This window comes from Centroberyx affinis, unplaced genomic scaffold, assembly GCF_046629955.1.
Source record: "Centroberyx affinis isolate AG114_WGS23_722 - 3 ecotype Tasmania unplaced genomic scaffold, CSIRO-AGI_Caff_v1 ptg004154l_1, whole genome shotgun sequence".
In the NCBI taxonomy this organism is placed as follows: Eukaryota; Metazoa; Chordata; class Actinopteri; order Beryciformes; family Berycidae; genus Centroberyx; species Centroberyx affinis.
The window spans coordinates 66,643-82,633 of NW_027281919.1; the positions used below are offsets into that span (position 1 = coordinate 66,643).

The following is a 15,991-nucleotide window of genomic DNA, read 5'->3' on the forward strand; positions in this document are numbered from 1 at the left end:
ATCTCATGCCCTTAACCCCCCTCCCCCCCTCTTCTTCCCTCCCCCTCTCTCTCCCCCCCAGGCCGGGCAAAATAAGCTTTTCCTGCGCAGCACACTCTCTCATGTTTCCATTTGCATTTTCATGCAAGCTTAAAACAATCTGCATGCAGTTGACTAAGTTATTGGTTCATAATAATAGGCTAATCAGATTAACAAAAGCGCTGAGACAATTTCTTTTCTTGATGGTTTCTTAACGGCAGTCTTAATAGAATAGCTGGGGAGGCGTGTAGATTACTATCGGCCCCAGCCTGACAGAGCAATCTCAGCACTCGCTCTCCTCTCTTTTCCCCATTCCATTCCCTTGCTCCGTCTCTCCGCCATCTTATCCCCCTCTCTCATCTCTCTCGTTTCAACCCCCCCCCCCTCGTCATCCCCCTCTCCATCGCTCCCCTCCTCCTTTTCCCCTCCCTAGCCCCCTCCCACCCATCCACCCCCAATCCCCTACCCTTTTTCTGTTTTCTGTCTCCGCTCAGCTCTGCAGTGGGAACGAGATTAGAATGATTGAAACAAACGCACATGAAATATTCATATGGAATAATAAGAGATCTGTGAATGCTTGAGGGATGAATGTTCCATTGCCCTCCACATTAAATCTCGCTCTCTTCCACCAGTCAAAATGAAACGGTCCTTACCATCATTCTAACCTTCACTAACTCTCTCTCTCTGTCTCCTTCTCTCTCGCCCTGTCACTCTCTCACTCTCTATCTCTGTCACTCTCACTGCCATTACCATATTATGCCCCCATTTCTCTATTTGGTCTTTTTTTTCTCTCCCCTCCCTCTCCCCTTCTTTCTTTCTGTCTATATCTCTCTTTTCACTTAACATCCATCTTTTTTCACTCCCTTTTCTCTTCACTCCATTTCTCCCTCCCCCCCTGTTTCATTCTCTCTCTCTCTCTCCCCCCCCCCCACCTGCAGGCCAAGTGAAGGTGGTATTTGTCCTGTATAAGAACCTGGGCTCCTTCCTGTCCACCGAGAACGCCACGGTGAAGATGGAGCTGGAGGCGGGGCCGGGCCAAGATGGGCGGGGCCTGGCGGTCAACTCCCATGTCATCGCCGCCTCCATCAATAAAGAGTCCAGCAGGGTGTTCCTCACCGAGCCGGTGGTCTTCACACTCAAACACCTACAGGTGCCCCGAAATGCACCCTCCCTCATAATGCTTCGTTCGCGTACCGACACCCAGCGTCATTACCCATCATCCCTCTCTTCTTTCCCCCAGCTGGAGAACCACTACAGCCCAAACTGCTCCTTCTGGAACTACTCGGAGCGCTCCATGACGGGCCAGTGGTCGTCCCAGGGCTGCAGGCTGCTGGACACCAACAGCACGCACACTACCTGCTCCTGCAGCCACCTCACCAACTTCGCCGTGCTCATGGCTCACCACGAACCCGATGTAAGCGAACGAGGGGCGCGGCAGACGCACGGTTAATAAATGCGAACCGAGTAATATATGCAGACAGTCATTCATGCGAGCGTTAACACACAAGTGTGCCAAACTGAATGCAGGTTCTCTGCTTTACACTCAGTTTGTAATTTTATAACTCACTTTTTGCAAAACTGTAAACACAACTCACTGCTTTACACTCAGTTTGCAATTTACAGTAATACGTAACACACTTCTATAGCAACACTGTAAACGTATTTTTTTCTGTTCTTTTTTTTTCTAGCACAAATGTTTTTGTTTTCTTCTACTGCGCTTTTGTTGTTTGAGAAAATTTTGAGAGAAAAAATAAATAACTTTTTCCCCTTATTTGTATTGATAGTGTGTTATGTTCGGAATACACATCCATACTTTACACATTTGGATACCTTTGTGTATGTGTGTTTACTACATGTAGGACAAAACTTTATTGCAAACTGCTATGCCCTGCACACAGAAAAAGCAAAAGCCACATGTGTTTTTCTTTTATACTATCAGTGCATAGTTGGTGCTTATTCAAATGATGGTTTGTGTGTACTGTATTGACGCAAAAACACAATTTTTTAAAAGAGTTTTGCAAGAATTGTTTGCTTTTGCAAGAGATGCATAATGTTTTGCTGGTTTGGTGTAAGGTTTTGTGGTTAGTGTGTAGAGTTTTGCAAAAATGGCCTATAGTTTCAAAGCTAGTGCCTAAGCAATCAGAAAAAACTGTAATACACCCTCTCAGTCTGACTTGCTCTTTGTTTTGAATTTCCTCTTTCCCTCCCTCACTCCAACATTCAGGGAGGCACACGCTTACAAATTCATGTCCTGCTACTGCAGCTGACATTCACATGAATTTGAATGTCATGTATTTTTTCAAGACGTCTTGTCTCTTGTCTCTACACTTTAGCTTCTTGCATATATTTACAAATATTAAATGAAGCAATCTTGCTCTTTCTCTCCCCTCGGTTCCCTCCCCCTTCTCTCTCGCTGATCTACCCCCCTATTGTTTCTCCCTTCCAAACCTCTCCTTTGTGTCTCTTTATTCCTTGTCTCCCCACACTGTGTGCCTATCTTTTTCTCCTCTATTTTCTGATTCTCTCCTGTCTCCCTGGCCCTTTGCCCCTCTCTTTCCAATTCCTCTCCACACTCCCCCCCCCCCCCCCTCACCCTCCACTACCGGGATCTCAGTACCCGGGGCGAATGCATGAACTGATCCTGTTTGTGATCACCTGGGTGGGGATTGTCATCTCCCTGGTGTGTCTGGCCATCTGCATCTCCACCTTCTGCTTCCTGCGAGGCCTGCAGACCGACCGCAACACCATCCACAAGAACCTGTGCATCAACCTCTTCATCGCCGAGCTGCTCTTCCTCATCGGCATCGACAAGACACAGTACCATGTGAGTTTCTAGCCGGACCCCAAAAAAGAAATATGCTGTTCAATTCTCGTTGCTCATTTCGAAAGCGATGTAATGACTTTACTTATTACTGCCTGGGAGCAGTAATTTGTTACACTACTACTTATATTACTTTTCTGTTACACCCCCAAAATTGATGATTGCATCCTCTCCTTCAAAAATCGGGTAACTCTGTTGCCTCGCCTCTGCACTTCTGCGTGAATGATCAGGGAAACCCAGCGGCATTTATGTTCAATGTTCTTTTGCTCTTTAAAATCAAAGATGTTGAAAAATTTAAGTAAGTTACATTTTTCATGGCCATTTCACATCTAAGATAACTGAGTGTGTCAACGATGACTAATGAAGGCGAATCAGGGGATCAGGTTACGTTTTTGTATAATTCAACTTGAATCTGATATTTATATGGAGTCATAACAAAGGTAATGACTTATTTTACTGAATGGTAACTGTAAAATTATTACTGAAATTGAAGCAGTTTCCTTAATAATCCTTACTAGGAAAAGTAATAATTTTACTGCACTGAGTAATACATTACCGCTCAACACTGCGCATAAAGCCAGTCAACCCAGGGCCAGCTTTTCATTTTTCCTCTGTGAAAGACTATTCTGTCCTTCCCTGTTTTTCACTCACCTATTTGCCTCAGTCTAATTATTTTTCTCCCTTCACCCTACTCTATTTTCCTTCCTCTTCCTCTTCCTGTCTCTCTACCCTCTCCCCCCCCTCCTCCCGGCTGCTGTCTTCAGATCGCCTGTCCCATCTTTGCCGGTCTTCTGCATTTCTTCTTCTTGGCTGCCTTCTCCTGGATGTGTCTGGAGGGCGTGCAGCTCTATCTCATGCTGGTGGAGGTGTTTGAGAGCGAGTACTCCCGCAAAAAGTACTACTATCTGTGCGGGTACTGCTTCCCGGCCCTGGTGGTGGGCATCTCCGCGGCCATAGACTACAGGAGCTATGGGACCAAGAAAGCGTACGTGTGAAGCCAGGCCTTTTGCACCTGCAGATTGAGAAGTAGGATTATGCTATTCCCCCAGCAGGAAATGTAATATGCAGTGCTGTGTGAGCGGCTCTTGCTCCTCCCTGCGGACTGGCTTTTCTGAACACACTTAGCCAAAGCCTGATGATTAGCCTCCATAAGATAATCCACTGAGACAGGGGAATAGTGTGTGTGCATGCGTGTACCTCTGTGTAAGTGTGTGTGTGCGTGTGTGCATGTGTTATTTGTGCGCAGGACTAGCTGTGTGTAACTCTCTCTTGTTCTTGCTCTCTGTGCGACTCCAGATGCTGGCTGCGAGTGGATAACTACTTCATCTGGAGCTTCATTGGACCCGTTTCATTTGTTATTATGGTATTAGTGTTTCTTTCAAACAGTTTTTGAGATCATACAGATCAAACCAAAACTATTTCAGCAAGCTTGTTTTGTGAGGTTATTAATTAATTTTTGATTAACTTTTATTTATTTTTTTTGGCAAAGTTTTTTTTAGGACTAGACAGTATGGTGAACCTCAAATTTACTCAGTTCCTCCTTCCCTTAGCTCAACCTCGTTTTCCTCATGATCACTCTACACAAGATGATCCGCAACTCTTCAGCACTTAAACCTGACTCCAGCCGCCTGGATAACATTAAGTGAGTTCAACTTATTAAAGTCAATACATAATCCTAGAAGTTATTTTCTTTTTCTTTTTTTTTATCTGGACATAAATTGTGCTGGAGGATGGACTCCTAATTATTCCTATTTGCAAACTGCTAGGCCAACCTAACTGTGTCTTCCCCCCTCAGGTCATGGGCTCTGGGAGCCATCGCCCTGCTGTTCCTGCTGGGGCTGACGTGGGCCTTCGGTCTCCTCTTCATCAATGAGAACACAGTCATCATGGCCTACCTCTTCACCACCTTCAACGCCTTCCAGGGCATGTTCATCTTCATCTTCCACTGTGCCCTGCAGAAGAAGGTACAACCTAGTGTTGAAAGAATGATTAGATTCAATGGATGGAAGTAATACATGAAGGAGGGGATGAAATGTGAGATGGATGGATGGATGGATGGATGGATGGAAGGAAGGATGTATGGATAGATAGCTGATACAGGGATACCAATTCGTACTCTGCACACAGGTTTAGAGTGATTACAGTAAGTACATTTTGCTGTAGCTGTGCATTAAGAGCCTCTCTTGGTCCACAGCGGGTCCAGGCTAGTGGCTATAAGTGCATGTGTTTACGAGTGGCTTTAAAACCGACCCGCTGTACTGGTGGTGTTTGTTTTTTACAGGTCCACAAGGAGTACAGTAAGTGTCTGCGTCACTCCTACTGCTGCAGCCGCACCTCCACCACCAGCTCCCACGGCTCCTTGAAGAACTCGGCCCTGCGTGCCAACAACCGCTACTACAGCGGCAGCCAAGCTCGCCACGCGGCGGCCCACAGACAGGTCAGCACAGGGACACAACCACACCAGACTGCTGCCGCACCACACACACATGCTGGGTGGTATGATGGTGCACAAAATCAATACAAATCAATACACATAGTCTTGCAGACGCACCTGTTTGTCCATCTTAACACATCTTCTAAATCTTAGAATCTTTCAAATTGATGGATATCAATTTTCTTGAATCAAGTGATATTATCTTGATATTAGTGGAGTAATTCGCCTTATTTTGAAATATTGTGCCTTGTTTCAAAGAGATTCTCGAAACAGATGAAACTGCATTTGAAACAAGTGGAATTATCTCACCCTATTGGTATATTTTCTCACTTCTTTAAAATTGCATTAAGTAAGATTTTCACTGTTCCATAGCACAAAATGAGTATATCTGCAGGGGTTTGATATGTTCGCTGATCAATACCAATGATTTAACGATTACTTTGCCAGACACTGAGGCTTTCAAAACGTACTTTCTGGCCCACACTCTGTGTTTTGGAAACAAACAAGTTGTTGCAATTCCTTGGTTGCTGATAGAAATCGATAAAAGGCATAGATTACTCCTTTAAGGAAAACGAGTTTTTATGATTCAGTACTGGACGAAATGACTTGGTAATAACAATACTTTTTGCAGTGCATATATTGTATATACAGTACATATACTTTATATAAACACATACACAATACATAATACATTCACAAATACATGCTTGCATATGCACAGTGGCACAAACAGACACACGCAAACACATACATGTATAAGACATATATACACATACAAACACACACACACACATAGCATTCCAGCATTCCATAAATCAACAAACAAGTTGTAATAGGAGGCTTCCAGATAACAATTGTATGGGATACTGCAGTCTTCCACATCTCGACTTTATCACTGTGGCCCGCCTCATGTTAACATGACTTAGCTGTACGCGCCTCTCCACTCGACGCCTCCGTCTCCTCGTCTGTTGTGTTTGCCTATTTGTTCTTTGCGGATTACAGCGAGCCCCACAGTTTTGATTACAGTAGCCCCACTGAGTTACAAAGTCTACCCGCCGCGTTTCTATATTTAACTTGTTGTCTGTTTGCTGCCACTCACTGCGCTCTGCTCCTTCTTCCAGAGTCGGATCCGCAGGATGTGGAACGACACGGTTCGGAAGCAGACGGAATCCTCTTTCATGGCGGGAGATATCAACAGCACCCCGACACTCAACCGCGGTGAGCCCTCCCTATTACTGCTCTGCTCCCCCCCTGCTGTCTGTTGAGTTATACACACGTATATGCGCGCGCACACACACACACACACACACACACACACACACACATACACATACACAGACTCACACAGACTCACAGGCTCACACACAGACTTGTACACACACACAGACTCACATGCGGTCCCACCAGAATTTGCTAATTTTTTGTGTGTATGATTTTTGGAATCAAAATGACTTCCCTCATAATGACTTTTCTCATAACAATTATTTTACATCTCAGCTTACATCAAAATCTTAAAATCAACCAATGGATTTTCTCTTTCTATCCATGTTGTTTGTGTGTGTGTGTGTGTGTGTGTGTGTGTGTGTGTGTGTGCACACATATGTCTCTCATTGGACATTACAGAAATTCAAAACACAAATCTCAATTTTTAAACAAATTGTGTGCATGAATGTAAGTTTGCATAACAATTGTTGTTTTTAACAATTGTTTTATCTCAACTTCAACCAATGGATTTTCCCTTTCCATGAGACGGCTCTGTATTGTGTGTGTGTGTGTGTGTGTGTATGTGTGTGTGTGTGTGTGTGTGTGTGTGTGTGTGTATTTTCAGAATTTTACACAATATGTATGCAATAAAATGCAAAATTATGTGTTAAATTGCAAATTATGCAGCATATACTGATAGACGTATTTTGTTGATTTTGCGTTTGAATTCTGCGATTGTGGATTTGTGGAAAACTGGAGGGAGCGCATATGTGCACACACGCATACACACACACACACACACACACACACACACCTTCTTTGTCTGCACGCAGTGATGTACGTGCTAACCTCTTCACTCCCCACGGCACATCAAGAGGAAACAAAGTACTAATACTTACTAATAGCATCAGAACTGAAGGGTGAGTGGAGTCAGTGATTCTCTCACTGCGTGTCGCCGGTTGTAGCCTCAGCAACTGGTGGCGTCACCACACACAGGGAGGAGAGAGGGTGTGTGTGTGTGTGTGTGTGTGTGTGTGTGTGTGTGTGTGTGTGTGGTGTGGTGGTGGTGGTGGGGGTGTTGATGATGGACAAAGAGGCAGTTGCTAAATCAGCCGTCACTCTCTATGCTAATTTCATCCATTTTGTTTTTAATGAACTGATTAGCGTGTGAGCGAACAGGGGGTAATTATTATAATTGAGGAGAGTGACAGGAGCAAGGTAGGGGGTGAGGAAGAGGGGTGCCATGAGTGAGCTGGTGGCTGAGAGGTGTGTGTGTGTGTCTGTGTGTGTGTGTGTGTGTGTGTGTGTGTGTGTGTCTGTGTGTGTGTGTATGTGTGTGTGCGGTCGGGCGGGTCAGTTTCCCGGGCCTTTCATCACGATAGAGCAATCACCAAGACTGGAGGAGACACACAATGTGGATCATCCTGTACCGCGCTGTCAAACGCAAACAACTGTGCTGTGAAGCCTTTATTTTCTGTGCTTTTGAGAAAAGTTTGTCAGTTGGCAGAGAGTGGAGAGAGAGGAGAGAGAGAGAGAGAGAGAGAGAGAGAGAGAGAGAGGCAGAGAAAGAGAGAAAGACAGAAAGAGGCGCTATCATGGAGGAATAATTAAATAGGCCGAATCTGGTGGAGAAATGCGCTGTCGTTATCATTGGCATCTCTTATCTCTTTGATTTCCCCACTTCACTTCTTTTTGAACCACGCTCTCTTCCAGACAATAGTGATGTGTCCAGGAGACAAGGCGCATACACACACACACACACACACACACACACACACACAGGCTCCCACGATTCCCCTTGCCCTACTTTCTCTCTCCCCACTTAAAGCTAGTTCCTTTAATTTTCTACAGGATATTCCTATGAGGTACATGCAGACAGCTAATCCTAAGTAATTTGGTGGTGTTTGCGTGTAGAAAAAAAATGTTTCTGGCACAATGAAGGGAGAGAGAGTGGTTGAGTCAAGAAACGACAAAACAAGGCAGAGAATATGGGGAGAGAGAGATTGCGAAGCGGGGAAAGATGGACAGAGGTTAGAAGTAGAAAATGGATAAATAAATAGCTGTGTGTGTGTGTGAGAGCATATAAATGAGTTAGTCATAAAAATCTTTTGGAGAATTTCCTGCACCCTGGCTGTGTGTGATGAACGGTAGGCGTGAGACCTGAAGGTTGCACTTGGCCTCAGACCACTCTCCGTCATGCTGTCCTATTTTTAATTTCATGGCATTTCTGTTCGAGTTGCCTGAGGCTGGAGCCATACATGGGCATTATACAACATTCTCAATGTGCCATTTCTTTGAATTATATTTGTCTTGTGGTGGCATTCACATTTCACTGTGAAATGAACTGTGTTTCAATGGCTGCACCTCTAGACTACATAATGGTATGCATTACTGTTCTCCCCCATCTGACTACATTGTGAGAGCCAAAGGAAAAAAACATTTGAATGGCCGTGCTCCAAACAGTACCTTTCCCCTGCAATTGTATTTTTACTCAAAGGTTACAATCAGCAGGCATAAACATTCAGGAGAACACTGTGAAATGCATTACTCCATAAAGCATTGCCGTAACAAAAATAACCCCATCTGAATAAACAATAAATATTTTTATGATTCCAAATGTTATTACTGAGTCTGGAAACTGGAATTTCAGAACGTTACACCTATTGTGCCAAGTATTTTTGTGTGTGCTCGTTTTGCGTAGGTTGCAGTCAAAGAGAAAACCAGCGGCTTTTTTTTTTTATGATACATGTTCATGGTTTGTGATGTTTGTGTCTTGTAGCGACCATGGGCAACCACCTCCTGACCAACCCGGTGTTACAGACTCGCACCGGCACCTCTCCCTACAACACGCTGCTGGCTGAGAGCTTCACTCCGCCCTCGCCTGGGGTCTTCAACTCCACCGGTTAGCTCCTCTTAGCTGCCTCAGTGTGTGTGCACCCTCGTGAGCCTGTGTGTATACATGTTTGTGTCTATGCATTCAGCCTGCTGTCTCCCTGTCTGATATTCTGTCAGTCGTTTGACACGGTATACGCACACTGGTGCGTTCGAGAGCTTGTGTGTGTGTGTGTGTGTGTGTGTGTGTGTGTGTGTGAGAGTGGGCCTGTGTGCGCGTGTTGTTTTTTCAGACTATGTAGCTGTCAGACTGATTCACTAGGCTGAGCAGAACAGAGCCAAGCAGTGCCTACAGCCTAACCAGCCATCTGGTCAGATCTCTAATCTCGCCGTCTTCATGAGAACAGCCACAAATTGATTAGAAGTTTAGCTACATCTGTGACTGCCAGAAATCTTGAGGACAGTTCTCCCGTTCCCTGGCGAAAAATAAGTCAGCTTAAATCGTGACGGCCGTAGAAAGGCATCAGACAGCTCAGTGGCCAGGGACTGCCCATCTGCACGGAGGCCGTTCAGGTGTTAGTGCTTACTGTATGTGCCTGCGTGTGTGTGTGTGTGTGTGTGCCTGCATCCATCTCAGAGTGTGAGGTTTTGTTTTCAAGTTCTAAATGCCCTGGATGTTTTATCGCAGTGCTGCACTCCCCACTGTCCACTCGCCACTCTTTGTGTGTCTATAAGTGCTAAATTAGACATGGTCTAATAGCTCTACTACAGTACCAATATTCACTCGGTAAGAGAGAGTGTGTGTGGCTGGACGCTGACTGAGCGTGTGCCAGCAGAGTATCAGGCCTGGTGTCTGAGGACTGAAATTTAAGGCGGCGTTTCTGTTAAATATTTTAAAGCCTCTCTGCACAATGCGTCAAGCCTGACGGCCACAAGCCCGGCAGCCGGGACATTTTTAGAAGAGAGTGTGAGAGGAAGTAGAGAGAGCACTTCATTAGAATGTCTAATTACCCTACCACCACCACTGAAGAAGAGCGTTGATTAAAATCATACTACACATTAAATTTTAAAAACGCACGCACTCCTCACTTTTTGGGCTGCTACGGCTTTTGGCTTTTCTGTGTGATGGCAATTTGGGAGGGAGATCACAACATCTTTGGCGTGTTGAGGCGCATCGTAAAATAAACATCACTGCTACTGTATGAGGTTGCGCATGAATTATGTATACATGCAGGGTTTACCGACAGTAGTAAATAAATATACAGAGTATTTTCTGTGGCTTACGTGTAAACGGTGGTGGAATGTGGTGTCAAAGATACAGGGTACAGGACTGAGTGTGCATATAAGAGAGTTAATTTGCTTTAATGTGACTGTGTGTGTGCGTGTGTGTGTGTGTGTGTGTGTGTGGGTGGTGGTGATGTTGGGGTAGGAGGGGTGGGGGTAAAGTGGGTGTGTGAGAGACAGAGAGAGGAAAAAGGGGGAGAGAAAGGGGATATTTTTCTGCTGTTACTGATTCCTTTTTGAAATGTTGAAAAATTAATACATTAACTCAATGAAGTATCATCAAAGAACACACTTACTGACCATTGTCTTTCATTTCATTCACTCTACATGACCTCCTCTTGGATGCATAGGAACCTTCCGTGACCCAAGTAAGTGCTTATACCTGCTCCAGCTTTCACTAAGTGATATTTGACAACGTAATTCTACTTTTCTTACTGGCATTTGAGGCTGACCTTATGATGTTTGTGTTTGTGTCCAGAGAGCACGCTATCTAAGGTGCGTGACCCCTGTGGGATGGAAACCCTGCCCCTGAACGGTAACTTCAACAACAGCTACTCCCTGCGCAGTGGGCCGGGCGGCGGCGGGGGCAGCTGTGACTTCCTGGGCAGCGGGGGTGGAGACAGCCCCCCTCCCCTCCTCAACCCCCGCGGCTCCGAGACCCTGGGAGGCGGAGGCATACGGCGAAACCTCTCCGACGCGGCGGCCTTCGAGAAGATGATCATCTCCGAGCTCGTGCACAACAACCTGAGAGGCGGCGGCGGCGGTGGAGGAGCAGGAAGCGGAGGCGGAGGGGTCGGAGGAGGCGGAGGGGACAGGGTGTGCGGCAGCCTGGCCAGGGGGCGTCCTCACGGCGGGGGCGGCCGGGGGGCGGCGGGGGCCGGGCCGGAGCCGTCGCTGAGCATGGACGAAGACGAGGACTTCCTGACGAGAGAGGGACGCCAGCGCACGCCGCAGGACGTGGAGCTGCTTTACAAGGCCCTGGAGGAGCCCCTGCTGCTGCAGCGCGCCCAGTCGGTGCTCTACCAGAGCGACCCGGAGGAGTCGGAGAGCTACACGGCCGACCTCACCGAGAGCCTCGGCCACAGCGGCCACAGTGCCGGCGGGCAGGGAGGCAACGGAGCGCCGGACTCCCCCGCCCGGGACTCCCTGTACACCAGCATCACCAACCTGCGAGACTCGCCCTACCCGGACAGCAGTCCCGAGCCCCTGGAGGTGGTGCCCCGCTCGGCCCAGCCGCCCGAGGAGCTGTACTACAGCTCCGGGAGGCCTGCCCTGGGCTCCCGCGGAGCCCCCATGCAGACCTTCTACCAGGCCCCGCCCCGCAGACCGAGTGGGGAGGGACACCAGGCCCAGGAGCCTGCCCACACCGAGGGAGACGGACAGATGCAGCTGGTCACCAGCCTGTGACTGGAGCCTGGAGGATGAGGATGGGGACCCATGTGATGGCCAGAGCCGCCTCCTAGCCCGCCTCGCACTCGCTTCTCTCCACTTCCTGCTTGTTTGGTTGCCTTTCTTTCTCTTGATTTTTATTTATCTGACAGATGAGCAAACAGAGTGACCTTCAGGGGGAGTTGTGGCTGACTCCACAGAAGCAGCCTTTGTCTTTGACCCTCCCCTGTCTTATGGAGATGAGTGATGAGTGTTTTTCTCCAGAACATTCACCCACTCTCTCCTGCCCCAGCCCTCCCCATTTCCTTTGGTACCCTAAGGCCAAGTCCAGCACTCTGAATGTACCTATCCACCCCCTTTACCTTCAGATATTTCAAAACTTTAAAACTTTGTTAAAGTTTTTATGTAATTTCTCTTCAGACCTGCCTCCGGAGATGGGAATATCATTTTATAGTTCCTGTATTCTCCATTCTCCTCTATATTTACATTTCCCTTTCTTACCCTCCATAGGTCTTTTTTGAGTCATCATTTGATAGGAGTAGTTAGCTGTGGAAACGGGGAATATAATACACCATTATACCCTAAAAAAGTCTCACAGAAAGCTCTTCAGTGTTGCCAAAAATACCTTTTTTTGAGCCAGAACAGAAACTGGAACATTCACAAGGCGCACGCACGCACACACACACACACACACACACACATAGACACACACAGTAACACACGCTCACTCATACAGAAGTGCTCATTACTGAACATCAAAAATGAAAACAGCACTCCATCCAAGTAAAAGGGAGCAAGAACTATTGTTCCAAGCAGGCGGTGGGAGCTGCTTCAGTGTAGTTGCCTTCATTTTCTCTTGCTGTGAATCGACGACTATGTACAGAAGTGGAGTAGAGGCAGAGACAGAGACTGAGGAGGCGCTGAGCCACCCCTCCAGAGCGGGACGACGTTATTGTCAGCCTACACCCAGAAGGCTGGCCAATCCTCTCCACTCTTCTCTCTGGTTGTTTTCTTTAGGCATTTGAAAAAGTACAGTAAATGACTGCCTCACTATCTTTGGAAGAGAGTATCTATCTTGTTGACTTTGTGTCTGCATCCTCTGGGGGCTGTGAGAGCGGACTGGTGTCGCCCCCCCCCCCCGTACTGTGCTATTAGATCCTAGCCAGTGGAAGTGGACATGTTTCCTGTGTGTGGTTGTGACGAACAGACTGTAAATGTTGCAATCGCATCGGTCGGCCGATGGGTCTAGCCCTGTACATAGGAACCACACACGGCGAAACCACTTTATTCCTACTATGTAAATAGAGAAACCAGACGATCAAAAGCAACAAAAAAGTAACAAATACTATGAAAAATGACTTCTTGTACTGCAACAAACCGACAAAAGAAAAAAATAAAATGTTTTGGAGTTTGTGACCTGAATGATACGCTCTATCTCTCTCCCCGTTGTTCTTTCTCTCGCTCTCTCGCTCTCCTGCGCTCCGACGCTGCACCATTCAGTGAAATCCCTCACTCTCTCGGAGACAAAAGCGATCCAATGGAGAGAGAAAGAGAGCGAGAGAGAGAAGGAGTATGATGTGTAGTAGATTTTATTTATACAAATGAAAAAAGGAAAAAAAAGTCCTGGCACAATTTTTATGTAATATAATCCATTACATGTTGTTAATGTTTGACCTTTGACATTCCCAGGGTGGAAGTGCTCAAGACGGGAGGGGGTCGGGTGTGTGTGTGTGTGTGTGTGTGGGGGGGGTGATGGGAGGTCTGGAGCAGGCGGGATAGATATCGTCAAATGTCATACTGTGCCTCTCGGGCACGACAAAGCATTGTGGGTGAAGGACAGCAGCCATAACGTGATTTGGTTGGCTCTTGTATTATTTGGAAGATGTCAGATATAACCAGATTACATACTTTTAACATGGGTTTTAGCATGTATGATAATGACATTTGTTTTACTATAAGAGAATATTGCATTTTGCTGTTTCTAAAAGATAGTTTCAGCATTATTCCAGAGCCTAATGTGACAATTTATTCATTTCCTGCGTGCATGTGTTTGTGTGCATGTGTGTGTGTGTGTGTGTGTGTGTGTGTATGTACGAATGTGCGTCCGAATGCCTGTTTGTGTGTTCCAAGTGTGCAGTGTGTGTACTTGCCATGCACCAGACTTTTTGTAAGTGCACGTATATTTTGAGAGGCTATTTTTCTGTGGCGTGACTCGAGTGCACATGGGAAGGGGGGACGTGAGTGGGAGTTGCTGGGACCGCTCTTGCCGTTGCGTTCAGGTACAAGGAGGACAGGAGAAATGAGACCGCCTCGGGAGACGCGGGCTAACCACATACCATCAAAAATGACAAGCAGGGTTGACCGATCGGGAGGAACATGTTTCCAATATGCCACCTTATGCAAGCGATACAGTTGAGAAATTAGCTGTCAAAAGAGAGCCGCTCATGAGGCTCCTTTCATCCAGCTGAAATCTGTCCTGACCTTTAAAAAAAAAAAGAAACTTTGCCTTTTACGCTTTATTTATAGCTATCCGTGATGCTTTATTTATCAATTTTTATGTATGTTTTTGGAATATTTATTCATACATTGATTTATTCATGACATTTTTTTTTTTTTTACTATCTCCCCTGTAAACCTGCGCCGAGCGAAGGAGTGTGATGTGTGGATGGTACGTGAGCAGGGAATAGATTCACACAGCATCCACTGCAGTGTGACATTTGGCTAGGGCCTGACTGTCCCACTTCTGAGAGAACCCAAAGCACGGCGTTTAGCTGTGGCTCCTGGGGCTGAGAGAGAGGGGGTCAAAGAGGGATAGAGGGAAAGGGAATACAAAGATTTGTCACCATTTATTCTTGGTATTCAAATCACTTGCGTAGGAACATTATATGGGCCACGGAGCGCCTTGAGGCTCAGAAAGACGGCCCGAGTATCATCTCTCGAGGCGTACGGGGAACATGTGCAATACTGGATTAATGGTATATGAATTGGTCTCGTGGTGGATGGTTGGACCTGGGAGTTGGGTTGTGTTTACAAATGATAGGATGAAACGCACAGGTATTCTGCTCTGCTGCAGTTGTGGATAATGTGAAGCTTCGATCCTGTGGCTCAGTGACGGGGTGCTGAGGCAGGACTGACCGGTCAACTGAGGACAATTGAATGTATTTTGACAAGGAGAACTGAAGATAAGACAGTTCACTCCAGGGTGGCGTGTTAATGGGAAACACAGACGGCTATCATCATCATCATCATCCTAACCCCATCCCTCCCTCATTGTATTTGACATAATGTGCTGATGTTGATCTCTAGTGCTCAGCTGGGACTCACCCCGGGGAAAAACACTGTTTACACAGACACTCCCCATGAGAGGAGGAATGTGCGTCACCTTGGGCCTGCCTCTCTCTTTTTGTTCCTCCAACCCTCCATCTCTCCCTCTCTCACTCTTCCTTTCTCTCTCTCTCTGTCTCTCTCTCTCTCTCTCTCTCTCTCTCTCTCTCTCTCTCTCTCTTCCTCTCTAGCCAATCTCATCCACATTTTAATATCAATCTCAATGGACTCCATTAGTGCAGCACTTCTTTGAGAGTGTTAATTTGTTTTGTCAAAAGCTTTGTTTATCGCAGATTAATATCTCAATAAACAGAGAAGCACTGTACTGTGGTAATGATAGTGATTATACAGTAGAAGGTCTGCGGCCCACGCTGTAGGAAGGAGGCCCACACAATGGGAGTTTCCCCACCATTCAAAGCCCTCCAAACCTCTGATTACAATAATAACATCATGGGTACTAATTTACTGCAGTGAACTCGCCCTCTCTTCCTTTTCCTTCTCTCTCTCTGTCTACAAATGCTCACACAATTCCCATTCCATGCCAGTGACCGGCCTAACATGCGTGTGCTGCGGCGCTCTGCCGGCTCGGTGAGGAGTTGTTTAAAAGGTGGGACGCCCAACCTTTCACACCTTGCCGTCTCACCCCTGCAGCTTAGTGTCAGTGGAGGGTGAGCTCTGGCGTCGCT

At 46.6% G+C, this 15,991-nt stretch overlaps 1 protein-coding gene across 1 annotated transcript in view; it reads left to right on the forward strand.

The window, feature by feature from the left end:
- Positions 1-11,999, forward strand: part of adgrl1a (adhesion G protein-coupled receptor L1a) — a 54,720-nt gene extending 42,721 nt beyond the window's left edge. The window contains exons 14-25 of the mRNA XM_071542686.1: positions 957-1,168; positions 1,259-1,432; positions 2,633-2,842; positions 3,604-3,824; positions 4,136-4,202; positions 4,390-4,481; positions 4,635-4,803; positions 5,121-5,276; positions 6,395-6,491; positions 9,256-9,378; positions 10,943-10,960; positions 11,071-11,999. Coding sequence (XP_071398787.1) covers positions 957-1,168; positions 1,259-1,432; positions 2,633-2,842; positions 3,604-3,824; positions 4,136-4,202; positions 4,390-4,481; positions 4,635-4,803; positions 5,121-5,276; positions 6,395-6,491; positions 9,256-9,378; positions 10,943-10,960; positions 11,071-11,999 — 2,468 coding nt within the window. The remainder of the gene's footprint in view (positions 1-956; positions 1,169-1,258; positions 1,433-2,632; positions 2,843-3,603; positions 3,825-4,135; positions 4,203-4,389; positions 4,482-4,634; positions 4,804-5,120; positions 5,277-6,394; positions 6,492-9,255; positions 9,379-10,942; positions 10,961-11,070) is intronic.
- Positions 12,000-15,991: the final 3,992 nt, after the last annotated feature.